This window comes from Dendropsophus ebraccatus, chromosome 1 (assembly GCF_027789765.1).
Source record: "Dendropsophus ebraccatus isolate aDenEbr1 chromosome 1, aDenEbr1.pat, whole genome shotgun sequence".
Classification (NCBI taxonomy): Eukaryota; Metazoa; Chordata; class Amphibia; order Anura; family Hylidae; genus Dendropsophus; species Dendropsophus ebraccatus.
The window spans coordinates 212489629-212507685 of record NC_091454.1 but is presented as its reverse complement, the minus strand read 5'-3'; the positions used below and the strand labels follow the sequence as shown (position 1 = coordinate 212507685).

The 18057-nt window shown below is 45.2% G+C and overlaps 1 protein-coding gene across 3 annotated transcripts in view; it reads right to left on the bottom strand.

Moving 5' to 3' along the window:
- DNM2 (dynamin 2) overlaps positions 1-18057 on the bottom strand; it is a 54031-nt gene that overhangs the window by 14924 nt on the left and 21050 nt on the right. For 2 of the 3 annotated variants that reach the window (XM_069946707.1, XM_069946721.1), the window contains exons 4-15: positions 16613-16816; positions 16397-16495; positions 15194-15354; positions 13740-13882; positions 13025-13160; positions 12715-12782; positions 12479-12617; positions 8523-8609; positions 8048-8118; positions 5242-5293; positions 4667-4678; positions 768-881 (exon numbers count right to left, since the gene is read on the bottom strand). In XM_069946707.1, coding sequence (XP_069802808.1) covers positions 768-881; positions 4667-4678; positions 5242-5293; positions 8048-8118; positions 8523-8609; positions 12479-12617; positions 12715-12782; positions 13025-13160; positions 13740-13882; positions 15194-15354; positions 16397-16495; positions 16613-16816 — 1286 coding nt within the window. The remainder of the gene's footprint in view (positions 1-767; positions 882-4666; positions 4679-5241; positions 5294-8047; positions 8119-8522; positions 8610-12478; positions 12618-12714; positions 12783-13024; positions 13161-13739; positions 13883-15193; positions 15355-16396; positions 16496-16612; positions 16817-18057) is intronic. The other variant, XM_069946713.1, reaches the window with a different exon arrangement.

Sequence of the window (18057 nt, the reverse complement as noted above, 5' to 3'; positions counted from 1 at the left end):
GATGAGGGAACTTTTTATATGGGGGGGGGGGGACATGGTGTTCGCCAATAGGAGCTAGCTTGGGACGGAGTGCGAGGGGTTAAAGGAAAGGAGCATATGTTTCGGCTGGAGATGAAACATCTGGAACAGTTTAAGTGTCTGGGAGGATTTTTGGCCCATGAAGGGTGATGGAGGCAGAGGGCCCCCCCAACGGCCTCCTAACCACTCCTCTCTCACTTCCTGCATAGCCACAAATGTGTTCCCGAGGCTCAAAGCATTTCAATGCCACGTCACGGCCAGCCTGGACGACCCTGCAGCCGCTCTCTCACTCATCCATTCTCACTACGCTTTGGGGGGAAGACTGGTAAGATCTGCTCTTAGGCGGGTAGCAATAAAAGATTGTGCATGGATACGGGCGTCTAGATTATTGCAATGTAACGGGCAAATAAGGGCTTAATGTAACGCTATTGTCTATAACCAATGACTTGTATATAGAAAGAGGCTATATGGCTCCACAGATCAGCAGGACCAACGATAAGGGAAGGACCCGGCCCCCCAAGACGACTACAGCTGGCCCCGTTCTCCCAGTGTTCAGACTACGTGTTCGTTGGACAGAACGTGAACAGTAGTCTACACACTGGTTAAACTGGGACGGACGACCACAGGAGCCGCTGCCGGAGGTGCATTGCTGTGTATGTACTTATGTTGTGTCCCTGATAGAAACCATATGGACCTGAGGTGCGTGAAATAAAAATGTACCCCCGATTCCCCCCATGTCTTGTTTTTACCTCTTCATCCTTATACCAGGACAAGGACTCCGCCGTCAGCACGAACCAGTACTCCTTGGAGCCGCCTTTCATGATACTTATATTATTGATGGTTAACCAGCCTCTCCTTATGACCTACAAAGAGAGAAAAAGGGGGGGGGGGGGGGGGGGGGGAGAAAAAAAATATATAGAAGATGGGGGATGGGAGAAAGGAAACAAAGAAAGGCAACCATCATGTGGGGGTCCCTTTGCGGACGAGGGGCAGGCTGCTACAGAGCTTACACAAAAGCCTCTAAGAGACGGCGGCCATTTTGTCGTATACCTGCGGTCCTGGGATTAATTATGCAGCGAGGGATGGGGGAGATGATTTTGTGGCTATGCCAGTTACATACGGGAGAAAACTGCATGCAATACCCAGGACTGCATGTAATACAAGGGGCAGGTTTACAGGTCCTATGTCACATACATGACACACACATTATGGGAAATTTATCAAGCTGGTGTACAGTGAAACTGGCTCAGTTGCCCCTAGCAACCAATCAGATTCCACTTTTCATTCCTCACAGATTCCTTGGAAAATGAAAGGTGGAATCTGATTGGTTTCTAGGGGCAACTGAGCCAATTCTACTTTACACCAGTTTGATAAATCTTCCACATAACGTATACAGGTGTACCCCAACCTGCCGCTCTCCAGATGTGGAAAAACTACAACCCCCAGGCAGCAGCTGGAGAGTGTCAGGTTGGGGGACACCGGTATACACAGTGCAGATCATACAGGTAAGATGGCAAAAGGCCTCAGCGGCCAATCAGAAGTCAGTTCCGTAAACTATATTGTGTACTCGTCACTTTAATCAATAAAACGTTGACATGTCAAAAGGCTGGATTGATCAGGGTTTGCGTTTTCAGGCTCTGTGTGCACGAACACACTTAGGCCATATTCCCACGTTCCGTGCATGGCCTGTAAATATGGGCAGAGTATCATTCATGATGATGGGAGCTCCGAATCAGTGTATATCTTCTTGCTACTGTACTGATACAGCCATGAGGTTGTGTCAGTACAGTAGCGCAAAGATTTAAAGGGGTTATCCAGCGCTACAAAAACATGGCCACTTTCCCCCTACTGTTGTCTCCAGTTTGGGTGGGGTTTTGAAACTCAGTTCCATTAAGTAAATGGAGCTTAATTGCAAACCACATCTAAGCTGGAGACAACAGTAGGGGGAAAAGTGGCCATGTTTTTGTAGCGCTGGATAACCCCTTTAAACAGTTTCGGAGCTACCAACATCATCATGAATCGTGGTGCCAGGAGTTCTGTGATTCTGGTCTGTAGAACATCGTCCGTGCACAGAATTTGTGAATGTCCCTCCCTTGGTTCTTCTAGTGAACGGTCAAGTCAGAACAGTCAGACCCCGACCAATCAAAACTTTTCTTTTAACGTGACAGTGCCCAAATAAAGCACAGACATCACAGACAAAGCTCTAAATGGCTGCTATGGTCTGAACCTCTGATAAAATTTATCTGCTTCTAGGAAAGCACAAATATGGCTGCCATGACCTCTCCCATAAGAGCCATCGCAAAGCTTTCCCATAATCCTGAACAGCAAGTTTTACCGATACCCAAAGGCGGTGGCAAAACCAGATCATAGGATGTGTGACTACACAGCTTGGCCGCCTTCCAGGAGTCTGTGATAGCAAGGCGAGTGGCTACTTTGGTTTTAAGGAGGAAGCCATGTTGTTTTTGCTGCTGGCACACACAGACAAGACTGGCGGCTTTGTAAAGTGGCACTTACCTTGCGTCCTTTTATCAACCACTTTGCACCTGTCACCCACTGTGGCCCGATCTTGCAAAGTAGTCACCTCCAATGCTCATAGGTGACAGGGTCACTTTGCAAAACCTGTAAAGCCACCGAGTGTGGCAAACTGAAGCGTACACACTGACAACCCCCCCAACATGGGCAAAGCAAGCGCAGGAAAACCGATTCACAATCCTGTGAGGCCCACCAGTACAGAATACCATAGATCTACCACCCGACACCATGCCCGTCTCATTGCTCTGTCCTGCACCCTGAATGATATTTGCACATCCACTCAGTACAGAATCCCTCTCCCTCCCCTGATACATTTCCATTGTCCTCGAGAGGCATGCAGGACACTGCCCATCTGATTAATCTGATTGACAGAGAGATAAATTGGGTAAACCCGACATGTCGGCAAAAGGGAACGCAAGCTGGAAAAAGACGCAGATACGAGGCAGTTCATGATTTCACTTTGCAACAAGACAAACCATTCCTCGGCCAGGGAAAGGAAACCATGGGAATCAATGACTGCAATTAAATTCAATTGTTTCAGAACGGTGCCCCTAGTGGTGACTGCTGGCAGGTAGAATTATAGCTTATAAAGAAGGGGGTTAAAGGAGTTTTATGATTTAAAGGGCTACTCCGGCAAAAATCTTTCTTTCAAATCAACTGGTTTCAGAAACGTATCTAAAAATATCCAGTCTTCCAGTACTTATTCACTGCTGTATGTCCTGCAAGAAGTGGTGTATTTTTTCCAGTCTGACACAGTGCTCTCTGCTGCCACCTCTGTCCATGTCAGGAACTGTCCAGAGCAGTAGCAAATCCCCATCGAAAATCTGTCCTGCTGACATGGACAGAGGTGGCAGCAGAGAGCACTGTGTCAGACTGGAAAGAATATACCACTTCCTGCAGGACATACAGCAGCTGAGAAGTTTGGGAAGAAAGGAGATTTTTAAATAGAAGTAAATTACAAATCTATATAACTTTCTGAAAGATTTGAAAGAAAAAGATTTTCGCCAGAGTTCCCCTTTAAGCTTACTTGTCCTCTATCTACAGGAGAAGGGACAAGTATATGATTGCAGGGGGTCAGACTTCCAGGATCTCTAGATCAGTGCCCCAGCTCCTTTGTTATCACTGGAGCCACAGGTCTCATACTTGTCCCCTATTCTTTGGATATGGGACAAGCAAGTTTAAAATTCGGAAAACCACCTTAAAATGGGTGGGTATGTGTAGATGTATGCCCCAAAAATAGTTCTTTAGCTAGATCCTCCTCTAAAAGAGATGCTGATCTACACCCTGATGTGTTGCCAACTGGATCACTGACATGAACGGGCAGAACATAGTCACATTATTTTTTTGTACGCAGGATTAAAATGCCATACACAAATACAGTATATATCCAGATCGCAGCCACAATATGACTACGCTTTGCCCATTCATATCAATGGCCACGTCAGGCTATGCGCCTATTCTCACCAGTTTCCGATGTATCACCGAACATAGGGCAGAAGACAAGATGTAAACCTACCCTGACATTAAGGGGGTTGTTCACTTTTTTTTTTTTTCTTTTTCAAATTAACTGGTGCCAGAGATTTGTAATTTACTTCTATTGAAAAATCTCAAGTCTTCCAGTACTTATCAGCTGCTGTATGTCCTGCAAGGTGTGGTGTATTCTTTCCAGTTTGGAGAGCAGGACAGGTTTTATGTGGGGATTTGCTGCTGCTCTGGATAGTTCCTGACATTGACAGAGGTGGCAGCAGAGATAACTGTCAGACTGGAGAGAATACACCACTTCCTGCAGGACATACCGCAGCTGATAAGTACTGGAACACTGGAGATTTTTTTAATAGAAGTAAATTACACATCTCTAGCATTTTCTGGCAGCAGTTGTTCTGAAATAAATAAAAAAAATTGGGTGAACTGCTTTGAGGATAGGGAACCTGCAGCCTTCCAGCTGTTGCAAAACAACAATTCCCATCATGGCTGGACAGCCTTGGCTTTGGAATGATGTAATGCATATGATATACTGTGGTACCCACCACTACTCTATATGTCTCAGAGGCCAATAGCCATGGTGTCCGTTCCCTCCTGGCCGAGGCATGGTCACTCACACTCAGCAAGTACTTACCAAGATCTCTCCCTGAGTTAAGTATAGCAGGAGTCACAAGATTAAAGGTGATGCGTGAGCAGAGGACGGGAGGGGAGAATGGATTGTATGACCAGAGAGAGTTATGGAAGAGACACATATGAAGTACATACAGAATGGAACAGCAGCGAAAAGAAGAGGAGGAGGAGGAAGAGGGGGAGAAAATTACATGCAATTAATATCCAGTTAATATTAAAAACTCCCGTCAACCCCAAAAACAACAAAACAACAAAAAGTCAGTGCAAAATTATGTGTCCATGCGAATTGTCAGACGCACATGCAATGGTGCGCAGAGGGCAGAGACGTGTGAGCAGAGACAGGACAGAGGGTCAGGGGGGCGGTGCGGCTCCTGCTCTCCAGGTGATGAGGTCAGAATAGACACTACAGATCCCAGCACGGCCTGGTGGAGACATGCTGGGAGTTGTAGTGCTACAGTAAGGGAATGCAATGATTCTGATGCCGCCACGTAGAGGTGGGTGCTGATACCGTATAGTAACCTGGTCCTGACAAGCGTGTCTGTTTGGTTATGGCGGCAGGTTCTGGTGGCGGACAATTACCTGGTTGGGGACAGCCCTCTTCTTGTTGAGCTGGGTGCTCCTCTGCTGTGCACTACAAGAAAGAACCAAGATGGTGAAGACAATGACATGGGCTATAGCAATAAAAGGGAGGTGAAATACTGATGGCTTATACTTGGCATCGGTGGGGGTCTGACTCATGTGTGCCATGACCGGTTCCTAATATTACAGCAAAGCCCTATTCACTTTAAAGAGTCACTGTCGTGACTAGTCACCGCTCTCTGCCTGTCAGTGTGCAATGCGGGTTGAATGACAAGCAGAGAGGCCGCTAATGGGTCTCTGCCTGTCAATCATTCCCGTACTGCACCATGGCTGTGCCAGGAGCCTCACACACATCCACGGTGCCGAGCAGGTGATGTATGCTCCGGGTCGGGGGCGGCAGGATGCGGGGGGTTAAAGGGGCCGGGTCACATTTCCGTAGTGCAATGAAAATTCTGCTGCGGGTATGTGACCCCATAGACCTTCACACTACCAGGACCCGCAGCGGATTTCGCTGCAAACTCGCAGCGTGCAATCCGCTGCGGATCCAGTACATGTGAAGCTGTAAGTTAGAATTAAAGTGTGACACTAAACTAGTTAAAGTATGAACAGGTCAGTGAAGCCCCTCAACCAGCTGATCAATTCAAGTGCTGGGAGTTGAACCCTCTCCGATATGAAATGTAAAGGGGTTACTCAAGCTTTACAAAAACATGTCCACTTTCTTCTAGAAACAGCGACACTCTTGTGCTCAGTTTGCGTGTGGGGTTTGTAGCTCAGTTCCTCTAGAGTTCAATTATAATACCAGACACAACCTCAGGACAGGGGTGGTGCCTTCTTTTAAGAAACTAGTCGTGATTTAGCCAATCCTGGATAACCCTTTTAATGGCCTATGGTAAGGATCGGCAGAAGTTGGACACCTGTGCACTATGGCCCATACATATGGTACAACTACTAGTTGGTATTGCAGCTTCAATTACATTGACTTCTATACAAATGATCTGTAATGCCAGACACATCCAATAGTAAACATATAGGGCAACACCAGATAAACGATGATAGGGTCAGTGAAACGCTCATCATGGGGTGCCAGAGCCTGACCACCAATGATTTCATATTAAAAGGCCTATTATAAGGCCTGAATAGTCACAGAGAATCCCTTCAATAATCTATAGTCCAGGGCAGACTAGACAGGGTACAAAACAGCCAATAAAAAAACAGGAACCTTACATCCAGCAACCCATCTCCCCCCACAGCCAGAGGGCCCCATTAAAGGAGTACTCCGGTGGAAAAAAACAAAAACTATAGATCTATTTTATTAAAGTTATATTACAAAGTAGTATAACTTTATTAAAGCGACGTTTTAGACAAAAAAAAAAATTCTCAGGAAAACCCCTTCTAGGTTCACATTGCCCCTGCAATCCGTTTTTTTTTTTTTTTTTTTTAAATCTGTTTTATGCATAAAACAGATGTATTTGTGCACATCCATTCTTTTTTTTTTTTTTTTTAAATCAATTCTTTATTTAAAAGTTTTATATGTGTGTGCATCCATTCCGATCTATTTTTCCACCGACTTGCTTAAAAAGGACCCAAAAACGGCTCAAAATGCATGTTTTTTTTAGCAAACAAAAAACCGTGATTGACCATGGTTTTGTGTAGGCTACAAATAAAACATTTTTTTTTTTTATAAAGGAAGTCAATGGAAAACAGACGCACACAAATGCATGTTTTTTTTGTGCGCTTTTCATCCGTATTTTGCATAAAACGGATGGAAAAAAAAAAAAAAAAAGACAGATTGCAAAAACGCAGTGTGAACCCAGCCTAAGCTGCACTGCCTATTGCAGGGGTGTCAAACTCAGGCCCTCTAGCTGTTTCAGAACTACAAGTCCCATCATGCCCAGACAGCCAAAGCTAAAGCATGATGGGAATTGTAGTTTTGTACCAGCTGGAGGGCCTGAGTTTGACACGTCTGGCCTATTGGGAGGCCAGCTCCTTTCTTCCCTGAGGTTGCGGCTCTAGGTTGCCCCTTGCTGTATGCTGCAGTACTGCTTGATTATATAGGATGCGGATAATTCATGAGTGAACCAAGACCTTAGTAAGTGGATCCTAGAAGACTGATAAAACACTGGAAAGGGGAAGGAAAGAGAGGGGCGAGCCCACACAACAAGCACTCAGACATAGGACGCCCACACCGGTAACACTGTGATATATACGCACCCTGGGATGAGCTGCTCGGTATAACAGCTGGGAAGTGACAGAATAGGGAAGCGAGTGAGCGATGATCGTGAGGATGAAGAAAGAAAAGAGACAGGGAGCAGGTTCGAAAAGAGACAGCAAGAGAAAAACACAGGAGAGAGGTTACCAAGAGAAGCGAGAGACATGCGGCAACACATGAGCCAGAGGAGGCAGGCCAAACATGGCGGCGGTACACAACACAGACAGCAGGGCAAGCAGAGAGCTGACGGCACAAGCACACACCACTGCGTATGGCTACACGACAAACGGTGAATGTAAGAGAAGGCAAACCATTCAGAGAGGCCTCATCTGGACACAACATGCAGTGAGGAGATAAAACACACACATTAGTGACATGAAGTCACAGGATTAGAGGTACATGCTCACATTTACAGACGCCATTGAAAAATAAGGCTATGGAGGCGGCTAGGACCAGGCGTGTTCACACCGAGCATCTCCAGATCACTCCAAGAAACCGGAAGACTTCTAAAAAATCAGGAGAACAGCAAACCCATGCGGCATAGTCATGGCGGTCACCTGAGTGGGGTATAGTACGCAGGATGAGGGGGGCACTTACTTGGCAAATCCAATGAAATCTTCATGATTGGTGTTGATGTAGGACAGCTCAATGTCTATCAGGAGGAGAACCTGTGGACACAGAGGCGTTACATGGAAGGGAGTATGCGGTGTACCCCAACTAGACTCAATCCTTAGGGGCAGATTCTCCTCTAAAAGCTAGGCTTCCCCTTGCTGTTGGCTTCTGCACAGGAGGTAGCTGTCCGGAACCATTGTTCATTATATTAGTGTATATTACAATGTGGATGCAGCAGAGCTGGGATAAAACAGACGACACTGCAGACGTCACATTCACTTTGGGAAACGTGGACATAGTCGTCCTCTCGTGTCACAATACACTTGAGACACGAGCAAAATGTCATCCTTATAGATTAGAGAGGGCAGGTAACACTACAAACGCCATTTAATGCTATAGGAAAGAGAGCGCAACCCTAGGGCAGACAGGGAAGTTGCAGAATTTATTATTAACCACTTACCTGGTCTTTAGTTTTTCCCTCCCGCTCCCGGATGTACGTTGTGACGATCCTCTCACTCTCCTCTCGAAGTCTGGGGTAAGAGGCGAGCTAGAAATAAGGCAAAAGGGTCAATGGTCAAAAAACTCCTAAAATATGCGTATCAGTGTTGCAGTCTTGGTCCATAAGCTAACACTCAGTTGTTTCGGCATGCATGAGCGAGGATGGATGGCGGGTGTCAAGCAGAAGCATCAAGCGTTTGCTCCATTTTGGACAGGTCCTACTTATCTGTGTTGAACTGGGACTCTTCTAATGGCCGACGGCCCCACATTGTGATGCACTCATCTGTGAATAAAACCTGGTGCTAAGAGGTCAGATCCCCACCGCTCATAAAGTGATAGGATATACTGGAATACATCATAGGAATACCCCTTTAAGGTATTACATAAAAAGGGTCTGCCTCCTGTATTTCAGTTCAGTGACAGGGGTGTCATACCAGACACTGACCAGAGGCACCCGGGGTGTCATACCAGAGACTGGCCAGGGAGAGGGGTGGCACTGTTTCCCAGGAAACTCATTGAAAATGAATACACCAAAGCCTCATGAAAGCAGCATCAATGAATGGTGAGTGCTGGAGAGTTACATGGTCAGACAGGAGGCGGCTCCGCACATATACATATGTGGTTTTTATGGTACATATATGTATCAAGCCAGACAAGGACACCGCAGCTCCATAGAGCTCCCCCCCAGACTTATGTATGAGGCTCCATAGAGCTCCCTGTACTCCTATGTATGAGGCTCCATAGAGCTCCCTGTACTCCTATGTATGAGGCTCCATAGAGCTCCCTGTACTCCTATGTATGAGGCTCCATAGAGCTCCCCAGACCCCTCCTATGTATGAGGCTCCATAGAGCTCCCCAGACTGCTATATATTAGGCCCAGCTTCATAGAGCTCCCTATACTCCTATGTATGTGGCTCCATAGAGCTCCCCAGACCCCTCCTATGTATGAGGCTCCATAGAGCTCCCCAGACTGCTATATATTAGGCCCAGCTTCATAGAGCTCCCTATATTCCTATGTATGAGGCTCCATAGAGATCCCCAGACTCCTATGTATGAGGCTCCATAGAGCTCCCTATACTCCTATGTATAAGGCTCTATAGAGCTCCCTATACTCCTATGTATGAGGCTCCATAGAGCTTCCTATACTCCTATGTATAAGGCTCCATAGAGCTCCCCAGACTCCTATGTATAAGGCTTCATAGAGCTCCCTATACTCCTATGTATGAGGCTCCATAGAGCTCCCTATACTCCTATCTATGAGGCTCCATAGAGCTTCCTATACTCCTATGTATAAGGCTCCATAGAGCTCCCTATACTCCTATCTATGAGGCTCCATAGAGCTCCCCAGACTCCTATGTATAAGGCTCCACAGAGCTCCCCAGACTCCTATGTATGAGGCTCCATAGAGATCCCCGTACTCCTATCTATGAGGCTCGAGCTCCCCAGACTGCTATATATTAGGCCCAGCTTCATAGAGCTCCCTAAACTTCTATGTATGAGGCCCAGCTCCAAAGAGCTCCCTGTACTCCTATGTATGAGGCTCCATAGAGCTCCCTATACTCCTATGTATGAGGCTCCATAGAGCTCCCCAGACCCCTCCTATGTATGAGGCTCCATAGAGCTCCCTATACTCCTATGTATGAGGCTCCATAGAGCTTCCTGTACTCCTATGTATAAGGCTCCATAGAGCTCCCTATACTCCTATGTATGAGGCTCCATAGAGCTCCCTATACTCCTATGTATGAGGCTCCATAGAGCTCCCTATACTCCTATGTATGAGGCTCCATAGAGCTCCCTATACTCCTATGTATAAGGCTCTATAGAGCTCCCTATACTCCTATGTATAAGGCTCCATAGAGCTTCCTATACTCCTATGTATGAGGCTCCATAGAGCTCCCTATACTCCTATGTATAAGGCTCCATAGAGCTTCCTATACTCCTATGTATGAGGCTCTATAGAGCTCCCCAGACTCCTATGTATGAGGCTCCATAAAGCTCCCTATACTCCTATGTATGAGGCTCCATAGAGCTCCCCAGACTCCTATGTATAAGGCTCCATAGAGCTCACTATACTCCTATGTATGAGGCTCCATAGAGCTTCCTATACTCCTATGTATAAGGCTCCATAGAGCTCCCTATACTCCTATGTATGAGGCTCCATAGAGCTCCCTGTACTCCTATGTATGAGGCTCCATAGAGCTCCCTGTACTCCTATGTATAAGGCTCCATAGAGCTCACTATACTCCTATGTATGAGGCTTCATAGAGCTCCCCAGACTCCTATGTATGATGCTCCATAGAGATCCCCGTACTCCTATCTATGAGGCTCGAGCTCCCCAGACTGCTATATATTAGGCCCAGCTTCATAGAGCTCCCTAAACTTCTATGTATGAGGCCCAGCTCCATAGAGCTTTCTGTACTCCTATGTATTAAGCCCAGCTCCATAGCATCCCTAAATGCTGATAAACCCTCTTGGTATACAGAATAGGAGTGACCTATACAACTAACTTTGGTTATAAGTCAGGGCACTGTTCGGCATGATGTATAACGGCAGCAGCTGCCACCTACAGGTCAGACCCAGCAAGTGCAGCAAGTACTATTCCTCCTGTATGCAGACTGGCAATACAGAGGACCAGATGCCAAGGAGGGGCCCGGTAATGTGCATAATAGACCTGAGTCTTGATACATATATATCTTATCTGACTGAATCTGAAGATGGAGACCACTTCTCAAACCTTTACCCTCCATATGAAGCGTTGCCCTCTGACCCAGTGATGTCACAGTCCACGGAGGAGTAAAGAAGAGGTTGAAGTTAGTAGAGGACAAAGAGGGAAAAGGAAGCAGGGGCAAACAGACAACATACCCCGCCACATCCGGGAACACAACACATTCACTTTCCATTCTGTTAACATAGTCCTATACTCATAGGTCACCAGTGAGGGTCATACATGAGAGAGACCGCTATATAGTGTCCGCCAGCCCCATTAACTCTGAATGAACGCATGTTCAATCCACACTCCTTCTGAAGCTATCATGGGGGACTCGGGATCCCATTACCCCCCCCCCCCCCTTCTTTAAGGACATTCTGGATTAACCAGTCTTCAGGGGTCTCCTATATTCCTGAAGGTCACAGCCCCAAGATATATTAGTCTCAGCTAGAAAGGACTCCTAACAACCAGTTACGGCACGACGAGAGCCGCACAGCCGAGACACGACCGGCGCTAATGTGCTTTGTCCCCGGATAACTAGATTGTGAGGTCTCCTGTTCTGAATTAGCCATTGGTCTAATAGAGTTACGGACAGGATAGCCGGACCACTGACCTAAACAATGTCACAATTTACTTCTAAAAAGACCTAACAGACGGTCCTTCAGTGTACAATACAATAACGGAATCTGGTCTCTGATTTCTTGCTTCTATGCTTACATATAATATGCTTAAAGTGGGTCTGCACGTTATAATACAGGGTGATATACAATACTGCAGACTACTGAACAGCCCAAGTCAATGGGGCCAATCTGCACTTCTCAGGAGAAAACACAAAAGGACTGTAATGTTAAGACACTCACCTGCCCTGATCCCTCAGTCATTCCAGCAGCTCCCAGTCCCTGCAGTCTACCCTACAGGAACTGCTAAACCCTGCAAACAGTGGTGACACCCCCTCCCCCCCAGCCAGTTCCTGCAGGATTGATGCCACACATGAACCAGGGCAGGGGGTAGTTGGAATGACACCTGAAGGGGATCAGGGCAGGTGAGTAAGTTTTCTGTTTCATTCTTCTATCACCCTGACAAACAAACCCCTTTAAGGCCTGCACCTAGAACAAGAATATTTCCTTTCACCGACAGAAATATAAAGATGGTGAGCGTCTCTGCATAAGAGGTGACCACATAATGCTCCACCTCCTGGACTCCGGGCTTACCTTGGTTGTGCATTGTCTCACAGTGTTGATCAGTTCCTGGATGACCAGATCCACACACTTCAGGCATGGTTCCTTCAATTTTACTACTTGCTTCTTCACTATAGCCTCAAAGGCCATATCTGGGGTAAAGAGACCCGTCCTGTGGGGGGAAGGGAGACAGTAGTGGATGAGACATGATCAAGATGTGAGACATGATCAAACCACGAGGAAACCATGAGATGAGCGAACATACTCACCTCACACCATGGATATTCTTAATGGCGTAACTGATTTCTCTCCGCAGATCCTTCTCGTCGAACTCCATCTAAGATGGAATGTAAAGGGTTAAACACAGGAGGCTGATGTATAAGCAAAGAATTATCACCTATTCACAAGACAGGGGAGAGCGCCTTCCCCGGGGGAAGTAAAGCATGTAAACAAATGTTCTCCCATTCACTGACAGCAAGCAGTGGTCATGACATTAAGTCATATAGAGATTTCCAGGACAGGATAGGTGACGTATATGCAGAATGGAGGGCGTCTTGGATTATGCAAGACTGGAATTACCTTCACAAGCTCAAAGGGAAAGCGTTCATGGAAAATCCGGTTAATCCTGGCACCTCCGGAGAGCTCTAGCGTGTCCACCTGATCGCCGGATCCCTCAATTCTCTTCTCAAAATCAACTCCGAGCTGCTGCACCATTCTGGAAAAGGAAGCGGGCATTAAAGGGATTATTCAGGATTAGCACAGCTACTCTCCTGCAAAAACAGCGCCACCCTTGTCCTCAGGTTGTGTGTGGTATTACAATACAGCTCCATTCGCTTCAATGGAACTGAGCTGCAATATCACTCTCAAACTGAGGACAGGAGAAGTGCTGTTTTGGGAGAAAGCAGCCATGTTTTTCTAGGCCTGGATAACCCCTTTAGAGGGGATGTTCACTTTTCAGCACCACCGTATAGCCAGCATATAGTAATGCAGATATATTCGTCAGAGCTGCATCCACACTGAGGCTACATGATAGATAGTAACACAGTTTAGCCGAGCTCCTATAATGTGGCATTGGTTGTTTCTGTATGAGATTGCAGTGTCAAGATTACAGGGAAGGTTGGGAGATTTCTGCTCTGAAGTTTGCCAAACTCTGAATGCGGCTGTTGGCTACAACAGAGATTGTAACTAGATTCCCTTTGTAAATACACTGCATCCATGAGGTAATGGGAAACAATCACTTATTGATCGGTGACAGAAGTGGCGCCACCTACAGGAGGGAGGACTTGTCACTTACTGAAGAAGAGCCTTTGTTTTCCTGGTGGGATCATCAGGGCGGAAGTTTTTATACTCTTCGACCTCCTTTTCCAGGGAAAGCATCTGACTCTGCAGTTTACTCCTCAGCGCAGGAAGAGTCTCCCGGATGTGATTGGTGAGTTGCTGGAATAAGAGGCAAGAAAAACATTATGGATGCTTATCCTTAAGTTACCCCCAAGGTGCCACAGAGGGTTGAAGTACGACCTGTACGAAGACCAGAGATCAGCACATCCAGATATCCCTATGTGATGTCATCCTCTCAACCTCAATAGAACGTAACGTGACATAGAAGATTGTCGGTAGAACTTAAATTAACAGATATATATATATATATATATATATATATATATATATATATATGATCTATCCCAGGCAGGTTTATATGTTTATATTTATAGGCTGTAGATTTACCAACCACCTCAGTTTTCTCCAAGCATCTACTACTCTTTAAGTAAAGTAATATTTTTTCTCATGTGGTTTCCCCCAACAATCAGATTTTGCCCCCTTATCCTTGTGTCCAATTTTTTTTTTTTTTTAATTAAAAACTCTTCCCTCCTGAACCTTAATCTGTATTCCCATCACCCAAACTTTTGTTAGGTGGTAGGGAATGCAAAGGAAAACAATTTTTCAAAGGCTTTCTTTTGTAGTTTGGCCCCTTTGTGTCCCTGTTGTGTTGACAGCCTGTTGTCTAGATTCCAGACCACCGCTCTCCACTCCAGTGGTGGCCGAGTTCCTTGGGAGAAGCTATGTTTTTATTTTGTTTCTTTTTCCCCCACAGAGCTTACACACATCTCCAGTGACAATCCACAAGCCCTGGAGACGTGTGTAAGATCAGTGGGAGACAGCAATGACCCCTCTTGCAGCTCTACCTCCATTATAAGTCCTGCAAACGAGTGATCGTAGTCATACGTGTGTGTGTGTGTGTGTGTGTGTGTGTGTGTGTGTGTGTGCTGCTGCTCTGGGTTCCCTAAGGGTTACAATATCCAACATTCTCATTGTCAGAAAGCCCTCATACACATCATAGGTTTGGCTGATCCCACTTAAAGGGGTTATCCGGCGCTACAAAAACATGGTCACTTTTGCCCCGCTCTTGTCTCCAGGTCAGGTGCGGTTTGCAATTAAGCTCTATTTACTTCAATGGAACTGAGTTGCAAACCCCACCCAATCTGGAGACAAGAGCTGGGAAAAGTGGCCATGTTTTTGTAGCGCTGGATAACCCCTTTAAATCACTAAATTAGACTGATAATATTCTACAGCTGTGTTGCAATTACAGGTTGGCCTTCCATCACATATACTGTAGATATCCGATAGGAGGATGCGGTGTATCCCAATGTAAAGGTAAACATATGCGTATAGCTGACTATATCACTTGAGCATTTGATTTCATCGCCTTAAACTGTGGCAAAGTGGTCCCAATGAAGAGTAGACCTCTACCTGGTTCAAGCTTTTCTGTAAGTGCGGAGTTCCCATTCTGTCAGCCAAGTGCCGATACGCAGGATGAGATAGGAAGAACTTCCTTTCTGCAGCCAGGGCTGCCCGGATATCCTTTTTACCGTCTATGTCCTTCTGGCTTCTGTTCACTACTCCTATGTAACCTAGAGGGTAGACAGTCAGCATGGTCAGCATATGGGGACAGGGACTGGCATATAATACAAGCTGAAAAGTAATAGAGCTCCATGTGGTCTGGAGTAAAGGCTGTATAACACAGGCAGATAGCTGTGGCATACAACACCAGCGCTCACTTTAAAGAGCTCTTTAGATGGGCAGTGATCGATACTCAAGAGCAGCACAAATGGGGACTGGATCATTCACAACCACTAGAATTTGAACCACCGCGGTCTCGGGTGCGGCATGTAGCCCGGGACCGCGGCTATAAGCGGGCACGGTCCGATCGCCATGCCTGCTAATTAAGTCTTCAGATGCAGCTGTCAAAGTTGACAGCTGCATCTGAAGACTTACTGCAGCTGTTCCCTGGTGGTCTAGTGGGGAGATTGCTGGGGGGGGGCTTCTAGTATAGGTATAAAAAAAAAAAAAAAAAAAGTGTTATTATTAAGAAAAAGCCCCCTCCCCTAATAAAAGTCTGAATCACCCCCCTTTTTCCCATGTTATAAATAAAATAAACAAACATGTTTGGTATCGGCGCATGCATAATCGCCCGAACTATAAATTACGCACGTTAAACTGCGTAAGCGCAAAATCCCGAAGTGCAAAATTGCGCATTTTTGGTCGCATCAAATCCAGAAAAAATGTAATAAAAAGCGATCAAAAAGTCGCATTTGCGCAATCAAGGTACCGATAGAAAGTAAACATGTCGCAAAAAACGACACCTCACACAGCCCCATAAACCAAAGGATAAAAGCGCTATAAGCCTGGGAATGGAGCGATTTTAAAGGAACATATATTTGTTAACAATGGTTTGAATTTTTTACAGGCCATCAGATAAAATGAAAGTTATACATGTTATATATCGTAATCGTAACGACTTGAGGAACATACAAAACAAGTCAGTTTTTCCATAGGACACACGGCGTAAAAACGATCATATCATCAAACATTTCTTGTATGTCGGCTGATGGCTGGGTTTGGTACATAACCGCCCCATCTAGTATAGTCTTTACATCTTCTGCAGAACTTTACCTCTCCTCAATGGCAGCAGCTTGTTCTCCAGGATGTCTCTGGCGTCTGTGCCTTCGTCCATTAAATCCAGCTTGGTTATAACACCAATAGTTCTTAACCCTGGAATAGAGAGACAAGTATTAAGAACAAGTGTCAGGTGTGGATGTGTACTTCTTGGTGTTACCTATACTGTCAGCTATCACAACAAATGGACAGTAATAATGGCAGTGTTCTCACCTTGTGGATCCACCTCCTTGGCCATTTTTAAGGCATCTGAGTTGGCCAGGTCCATATTGGCGGGGGTGACGGCAAGGATGAGGCAGCTGTCCCGGGTGATGAACTGCAGGATCATGTCCTTTATCTGATATTCAATGTCTTGCGGTTGGTCACCGACCGGGACCTTGGTGATACCCGGTAAGTCGATCAAGGTTAAGTTCAGAACTGCGGAAGGAGAAGATAGAAATAATTTCATAATTCAGAACATCGAGTTTATATGCCGTTCTAGAACATATATGTACTAGATTTCCAGAGAAGGCAGCCACTACTGGCGGGTGAACCAGTCTCCTGTTCTATCCCCACCAAGAGAGATTTATGGCGTATCCCTGGCTATGCTATAAATTACAGAGGGAGGAATACGCCTTTAACCCTTTATAAGAATCATACAGACGACTCTACAGTACAGTCTGACTGGTGCTCCGATTCCTAAGGCTAAATGTAATATACAGCTATAAGAAGCTGAGTGCTCGCATTTTACATCCTGCATCTAATGTCTCAGGAGTGAACAATGAGAGGAGAAGATGGAAGAGACCGAGAGAGAGGAGAAGAAGAAGTGTACTTAATGGATTTCTATTTCCTGAGGACAATGCTGTTCACCCCACACTGTCTATGAATACGAATATATAGGAAGGATGGGCCCAGAGGCTCCACAAAGGAGCTCAACCATTACAGTACAATTCTATATACTGAGATTACTGGGAGAGATACAGGACATATAACCTCTATATACTGAGAGGAACATTCTCCTGTGCTCACTGTAATGTTAATGACTGTATACAGAGAACATAACTACTATAATACTGCCCCATATGTACAAGAATATAACCACTATAATACTGCTCCTATATACAAGAATATAACTACTATAATACTGCTCCTATATACAGGAATATAACTACTATAATACTGCTCCTATATACAGGAATATAACTACTATAATACTGCTCCTATATACAGAGAACACAACTACTAAAATACTGCCCCCTATGTAAAAGAATATAACTACTATAATACTGCTCCTATATACAAGAATATAACTACTATAATACTGCTGCCTATATACAGGAATATAACTACTATAATACTGTTCCCTATATACAAGAATATAACTACTATAATACTGCTCCTATATACAAGAATGTTACTACTATAATACTGCCCCCCATATACAAGAATATAACTACTATAATACTGCTCCTATATACAGGAATATAACTACTATAATACTGTTCCCTATATACAAGAATATAACTACTATAATACTGCTCCTATATACAGGAATATAACTACTATAATACTGCTCCTATATACAGGAATATAACTACTATAATACTGCCTCTATATACAGGAATATAACTACTATAATACTGCTCCCTCTATATACAGGAATATAACTACTATAATAC